The sequence below is a fragment of the Quercus suber genome, unplaced genomic scaffold (genome assembly GCF_002906115.3).
Source record: "Quercus suber isolate HL8 unplaced genomic scaffold, Cork oak 2.0 scaffold_266, whole genome shotgun sequence".
Taxonomy (NCBI): Eukaryota; Viridiplantae; Streptophyta; class Magnoliopsida; order Fagales; family Fagaceae; genus Quercus; species Quercus suber.
The window spans coordinates 604,244-612,458 of NW_027069722.1; the positions used below are offsets into that span (position 1 = coordinate 604,244).

Genomic DNA, 8,215 nt, shown 5'->3' on the forward strand with positions numbered 1-8,215 from the left:
TGTGGCCTTGGGGTTGTGCAAGTTTTATTCACAATACTTCCCATAAGTATGGGAAATTCGGCCCTAGAGCAAGTAAGAAAATCTTTATAAGATATTCAGAAAGCTCAAAGGGGTATGTAATGTATGGTGAACATTCTGATGGTGGAATGACTGAGATAGAGTCTCATGATGTCAACTTCATTGAAGATGATTTTCCAAGCATTAGTGAAGCAAAACAAGATCTTCAGCTCTATGAACTACAAGAACTTGAAGGTGTTATACCATCTTTAGGCTAGAGTGGAGGATCACAACTTCATCCTGAAATCGCCAAAGATAGTGGGAGTGATTTTGCTCCTAGTGGGAGCATACCGCTAGATAGTGACACACAAGGATCCAAGGAACGTAGAAGTGAACATGGAACTATACCCTGTTGTCATTTTGAGATTGAGGGGGAATCTTTTATATGTGATTTACTGGACCTTGATGAGCCTGCTTCCTATGAGTAAGCATTAACTTCACCTACTTTACATGAATGGATAATTGCTATGAGGGATGAGATGGATTCTATGGCAAAGAATCAAGTTTGGGAGTTGGTTGACCTTTCGCCTGGGCGCAAGACCATTGGAAACAAGTGGGTTTTAAAAATAAAGCGCAAGGCAAATGGATCAATTGACAAATATAAGGCTCGTCTCATGGCGAAAGGCCATACCTAAAGAGAAGGGATAGACTTCGATGAGACTTTCTCCCCAGTAGTGAGATTTGTCTCTATTCAACTTATTCTAGCTATTGTTGCACATTTGGATTTGGAACTCCTCCAAATGGATGTAAAGACTACATTTCTCAATGGAGAACTAGACGAGGAGATCTATATAGATCAACCTATTGGCTTTGAGGTCAAGGAACAAGGGCGCAAAGTGTGCCGCCTTAAGCGTTCCATTTATGGCCTAAAGCAAGCGTCTAGACAATGGTATTTCAAATTTCATAAGGCTATTATTTCGATTGATTTCGAAATGATGGAAGAAAACCATTGTGTGTATGTCAAATGATTAGGAAAGAGTTTACTTATCCTGTCTTTGTATGTGGATGACATTTTGTTGGCTAGAAATGATATGGAGATTATTGTCACCACCAAAAGGTGGTTGTCCTCTATTTTTGAAATGAAGGACATGGGAAAGGCTAATTATGTGCTTAGAGTTAAGATCTTCAGGGATCGCTCAAAGAAGCTTCTTGGTTTGTCTCAAGAAACTTACATAAAGACGATCTTAGAACGATTTCGTATGCATAATTCCAAACCCATAGACACTCCAATTGAGAAGCGACATACATTAAGCCTCGAAGATTGCCCTAAATCAGAAAAGGAAAAGAGAGAAATGGCAAGAGTTCCCTATGCAAGTGCAGTTAGAAGTCTGATGTATGCTATGTTATGTACTCAACCAGACATCTGTTTTGCAGTTGGTATGGTTAGTCATTATCAAAGTAATCCAGGACCTGTTCATTGGTAAGCAGTTAAGAGGATTTTTTGATACCTTCATGGGACATCGAATCTCATTCTTTGCTATCAGGGTCTAGATTTGAGATTGAGAGGTTATTCTGATGCTAATTGGGCCAGTGATAGAGATGAGCGCAAGTCCACTACAGGTTATGCATTTCTACTTAGTGGTGCAACTATCTCTTAGTGCAGTAAGAAACAATCTTGCATTGCTTTATACACAATGGAGTCTGAGTATGTTGCTTGTTTAGCAGCAGCACAAAAAGCTGTTTGGTTAAAGAGATTTTTCCAAAGCCTAAGGGTGATATCTCTTGCAGATGAAGCTATAAAGATGTATTGTGATAATATGACAGCCTTGGCTCATGCTAAAGATCCTAAGTATCATAGCAATAGCAAACACATACAGAGTCGTTATAACTACATTTGTCTTGCTATTACACAAGGAAATGTGATCCTCCAACATATCTCCACTAGCAGGATGGTGGCTGATCCACTTACTAAAGCCATTGCTAGAGATGCCTTTTAGGCTCATGTTAGGAGTTTGGGACTTTGTAGGATTTGATATGTTTTTGGATACCTTATGGACATTTATGTTGATTCATACTTTATGCAATAATGATGTTATTCATTTTGATTCATCTTGTGATGTGATTGATATTGCATACTAAGCACACATTATTTGAGAATATGTCACTAGGCTTAGATCGGTCTACTCACATAGACGATCACCCTAGCGCTTGAGTAGCAAGCAGGATGAGACATAGTGATTACTTTGTTTTTGTGTAAATCAAGTAAGTGATCATCTTAACGCTTAAGGAGGCGTGCAAGATAATATAATGAATGTCGCCTTAGCTAGGCTAAGATGAGACTTATGGGAGTCGCACTTGAAGTGTATCCACAACTTCATGAAGCCTGAATAAAGCCAAATGTGAGATCTTGGACAAGAACTTGATGTGTAACTATACTGAGAAACTCAAGTTGGTTGCTTTTGTGGCAATTGGACTAAGATTTGTACAGTGTTTGAGTGTGACAAGCCCAGTTGAGTGGGAGCTCCACCGTAGCATACAAATTATACTTTATGTGCTATAGCCAACCAATTAAGGGAGTGATTGGATAAATCCCTATTCCATCACTATGTGAGCCTTAGTCGACCATTATATGGTTCATTTTGTGCCCTTTTTCAACCTAGAACTATGTCAAGAAGTGAATGTTTGATGTCGCTACTTTAGCATGTCATCTCAAGGCCATGATATATATGGTCTCGCGGAGCATGTCTAGGAAAGCAATCAAGTGTGAATGAATTGACATGAGTGTCTGGGGAAGATTATTTAGAACACACCATTTATTTTATGGCTCATAGCCCTAGCGATTATGAGAAATCTATTTTTCAACCAACATAATCATAAGCATATTATATGGTATAGGATCAAGTGTTGTTTTAAGTTTTGAACTCATGAGGGATTACAGAAACTTGATCGGGTGTGATCAAATAATATAGGGCATAGACAAGATACTTTGAGTGATGTACAATGTTAGTTTAGATGGTGACTTAATATAGTACTCCTACCCTACACCTTCTCGTCAGGTCGCACACTCCATTTTTCTGTATAAAGAAAGGATTGGACAAGAGATTGAGAGGAGCCAATTCTGACTGTAGTATCCAGTGTGGATGAGTGGGAGATGTTAGAAACTGGGCTAGTTTTTTATCCAACCCATAAACCATGGCCCATGGATCGTCCACATGGGTTATCTGATAAGTAAGTTTAAATGTAATTTAAACTTAATAGATATTGATATGGGTTATCAATATCAGTGGTGGAGTAATTTGAAACTAAAGAGATGAGATCTTTTAGGGATCACATATATCTAATAGTAAGTAAATCTCTACTAGTATTTTAAATGCTCCTACATCAGTTAGATTGATGTTAGACATAGTGAGTGAACATACGTATATTTTTTAGTGCTCTCTCAAGATAAGCTATCTCTCTGAGACACCATCTACTATTCCCTAGAATTTGGAGCGTGAAAATTAGGAGAGACTCTAGTAGCTTCTCCTACGACTTGGAGGTGTTCCACAAAGGAAATCGTGAGGAGTTCCTAAAGCAAGCAAAGAACAAGATCTGGCAATTTGGTGATCAGTTCCACCAAAGGTATGTGTCTATATGACCTCTAGTAAAGTATATAATTATTCAACAAGACCCACAACCAGTAGCATGATCAGTTGTCATCATCGTTTCCTTCTCCACAACCACACCGATCTCCACGGCCACAGCCCACTCCATTGAAACCCAGAAAAACCCAACCTCTCCAACCAAACCAAGCCATCTCCATCTCCATCTCCAACCAAACCCATAATCCAAGACCCATGGATTACCAATCTCCACCTCCATTACCGACCACGCCATGAAAAACTAGAAAAACCCAGAAATTAAAGAGTCGGGTTTAGAGAGAGAGAAAATGTTAGAGATTAAGAGAGAGAGAGAGAGGGATTGAAAGCTTGAACAAAGAAAGATACAAACACAGATACACACTAAGAGACAGAGAAAGAAAGGATCTAAAAAAAAAGGAAATGAAAAGAAGAAAGATACAGACACAAACACTGAGAAAGAGAGGATCTGAAAAAGTTTTTTTCTTTTTTTGTTTTTGATTTTGAATTTTTTCAGTTTAATTTTTTTATTAATTAAAATGTTGACTTGTCATTAAAACGCTAACATGGATGCTGACTTGGTATTTTTTAATATTATTTTATTAGCCATGTCAGCAAACAATGAAATCCGTCTGCCACTTCAGCATTTTCCGTAATTGGGTTGATGGCAAGGATCATTTTAAAAACGATTTTAAAAAATCAAGGACTAACCTAGGAGCAAAATCAGTTTAGGGACCAAATTGACAAATGACTCAAAATGTAGGGACTAAAAGTGTATTTACGCCGAAAAAAAAATAGAAAAAAGAGTTAATATAAATTTACCTTTATGTCTTATTATATAAAACAAAATGTAACATTTTATATTTTTATTAAAAAATTGTGTATAAATGAGCACTTTATTTTATAAATTAAAAAAACACACACACACACATACACAAGAAGTTCAAGAACCAAAAAAAAAAAAGGTGAGACTTAAGAAAGAATGAGACAAGATAAGAAAAAAGACAAAAAAGGAAAGAAGGAAAAATGTTCAAAATTTGAATGAGGGGCTGGGGATAGTTTTTCCAAAAAAGCGAAACTTTTTTTATTGTATTTTCTCTCAAATTTGGGAAGATAGAGTTTTGGTAGGCTTATATTCTCTCAAAAAAGATAGAGTTTTCTCATATTTTCTCCCTCATTTTTTATCTTCCTTGTTTTCTTTCATAATGGTCTGTTTTAGTTTGGTAGATTTTAAGAATGATGGAAAAGAGAGGAAATGAAATGATTTTTGGGGTGTTTGGTTAGGTGAATTTTAAGAAGATAAAACTAGTGGGGCCCGAGTGTTTTCTTTCACCACTAAAATGCTATCTCTCCAAACTAGGGAGAAAATAGAAGAGAAAACCAAGAACAAAAGAGAATGGCCAAAAAGGCCATGTGACCTCTTATGCATAGCTCAGAGGGTATTTCGTATTTTTGTTTTCTTCTTTGGCCATTTCTTCCCTTTTTTTTTCTTTGGTTTTTCTTTTTTTTTTTTTTTTTTTGTCTTTTATGTTACTCATATGTTTCTTTAGTTGTTCATTTGTTTTGGTTTTATTTTTTTGGTTCATCCATTTTGCCCCCTCTAATTTGTTACTTTTATTTTATTTTTATCTAATAAAGGCATGAGACTATATTTGTATAGATTACATTTTTCATCTTCTCATTTTTTTTTTTTCTCAACCAAACAAAGAAGTTTTTCATCCCTCCATTTTTCCATCCCTCCAACTAAACACACATAAGGAAAAACTAAATATTTTTTATCCTTTCACTTTTCTATCTTTCCACAATTTTCTATCTCCCTAACCAAACAGACCTAAAGGTTTAAAATCTTTGATGGATCTGCTAAATCCATAATTTTGACCCTTAGTAAACTATCAAAATACCTTCGAACAAAGTGTTTGGATTTTAATAACTCAAATCCAAATTTATATGCCCAAATCTTGTCATCCAAACATACCATAAGAAAAAAAAATTCATATGAATTTAATGACTTTAATCAGGGATAACACAATTTCATACGAATTGGCTTAGCATGCTGTAAATGTAATGCGTTTCATCAACCACCAACACTGCGAGTTGACATTTGTTCTTGTCACCTTTATTATAATGCAATTAAGCTCATCACAAACTCAGAAATATAGCTAAATAACCTGCTATATATTAGGTAATTATTGCTAATACAAGTTCATTAGGATCTAAGACATTGGCAAGTACTAAGAGCCTTTTCTTGGTTTATGAAAAAAACATAGGCTAATTAATTACTAAGAAGCCTTGTCTTGGTTTATGAAAGAAGCCAACATTTTCAACAAGGCCAGAGCCTTCTCACAATTTGGGTTGAACAAATGAAACACATGATCCTCTCCTTCTGTCTCCACAATCTCCACCTCTCCCTCCCACCCACTCTTCCTCAATGTCTCATAATAGAACAAACCCCTCTCCCTCATATCATCCTTCTCAGCAATAAAAATTAGCACCTTGGAGCACCCTAGCCTTGAAAGCCTCGAATCCTCAGCCGGGTTTATCCTTGGATCATCGAAACCACTAGTTGTTGGACATGAAAAAAGCCACGATCTGTCCTCCACACCAGTATGAACACTTTCTGTTTTACTAACGTAAGGTTGAACCAAACAAGCTCCTAATAATTTCACTCCTTGAAGACCTTCAACCCCAGCTTGTGCTAACATGTTGTGCACAATATTGCCTCCAATACTGTCCCCAGCCAGAAAAAAACGCTGAAAATCGCCATGTTCTCTCAGCCAGGCTTCAGGACCTTGACCATTATAGTGAGAAGCAACCCATCGAAGTGCAACCCATGAATCTTCATAGCCTATTGGCACAGGGTGTTCTGGGGCTAATCTGTAATCAACAGAAACTGCAACTATATTAGCCTCAGCTACAAGAGCAGCAACATGGTTATGATATGTTGGACAAAATGGTGAACCCATAAAGAAGCCCCCACCATGATAGTACACTAGAATAGGTAACTTTTGGCCTGGACTAATGGTACTTGGAATGTAAACCCTGGCTGATAGGCCAGTTTCTTTAACAATTTCAACATCTTTGGTGGAAATGCCACTTTGGGAATTGATTGATGGAGGGACTATATCGGTGCCAAAGTTTCTCTCCACTCGCCCATCTTTGTATGCTCGGAAATATGGGAGGAATTCGTGTACTACTTCACTTTTCCTTGAATCCATCGTTGAAGCAAGGAGGATATGAATGCACCTTGACATATAATATGATCGTTTAAAGAACAAAGGAGCCTATAGTTCCTAGATCATTTCTCATATGAGTCATACCAATAATTGTATTATTGCTTTTATTGAACCAATAATATATTCTCCACCAAGTACGGTTAGGTTGGTAGACAAAATTTTCCTCAAAAAAAAATTTTTAAAAGTTGGTAGAAAAAAATGTTGTTTTATTTTTTATGGAAAGAAAAAAAATTAAGGTAAACTAAAGTTAGGTAGAACTTTTTTTATTATAAAATAAGGCTTGACTAAAACCTATCATAGTTAAATATTTCAAAAAAAAAATAGTGGAGCCTTGTCTTAAAAGAATTTGTACCATTATCGTATCATTTCTTTTGGGCACCAAGAATGCAATTTTAATAAAAATGCTAGTATTATACACTTTATCACAATTGTCCTATGTAACAGACTATAGGTGACTTGTAATAAAATGTGTGTGAAAGCAAGTGGTACTAGTATTATTATATTTATTAAAAAAAAAAAAAAAAAACCATTCTGCAATCAAGCTATATTTATGCCCTTCTTATTTATGCACCTTGATATATAATATGATCCTCTAAAGATGGATTAGGAGTAGTGACTAATAATAATGCTCCTTTTAGGGTCCGTTTGAATACAACTTATTTTGCTGAAAATTGAAAATTGAAAACATTGCAGCAAAATAATTTTTAAATGTGTGAATAGTGCCGTATGACCTATTTATAATTTTTTTTTTCTGAATAAAGTGGTTGTGGGTCCCGTAAACAGTGCACTTTGTCTCTTAAAAGCTAAAACACGTGCATCAAAAAAAAAAAAAAGAAGAAGAAGAAGAAGAAGGAAAACGCAAAACGCCATGTTCACTAAAAAACAAAAGAACAAAGGAGCCAATGGTTCCTAGCTAGATCATGTTCTCATGTGAATCATACCAATAATTGTATTGTTGCTTCTATTTCTCACGTTAAGCATGCCCTTCTTTTTTTCTTCTTTTTTGCTAAAATTAAACACATGTTCACTAAAAAACAAAAGAACTAAGGAGCCTATGGTTCCTATCTAGATCACGTTCTCATATGAGTCATACCAATAATTGTATTGTTGCTTCTATTTCTCACGTTAAGCATGCCCTTCTTTTTTTTCTTCTTTTTTGCTAAAATTAAACACATGTTCACTAAAAAACAAAAGAACTAAGGAGCCTATGGTTCCTATCTAGATCATGTTCTCATATGAGTCATACCAATAATTGTATTTGATGAAGCTGAGAAGTCCACCAATGAGTCGCACAATGCCCTTTTCGCTTATATGTTAACCTGCACAAAGCAAAGGAGAAAACTTATCAAAGGGCGCCGGTGTGGTGCC

General features: G+C 35.9%; 1 protein-coding gene across 1 annotated transcript; it reads right to left on the reverse strand.

Moving 5' to 3' along the window:
- Positions 1 to 5,593: 5,593 nt before the first annotated feature.
- LOC111986095 (probable carboxylesterase 2) lies at positions 5,594 to 6,932 on the reverse strand. The gene has a single exon (XM_024017731.2). The coding sequence runs from the start codon at positions 6,863 to 6,865 to the stop codon at positions 5,894 to 5,896; it is 972 nt and encodes a 323-aa protein (XP_023873499.2). The 5' UTR covers positions 6,866 to 6,932; the 3' UTR covers positions 5,594 to 5,893.
- Between the last annotated feature and the right edge of the window lie 1,283 nt (positions 6,933 to 8,215).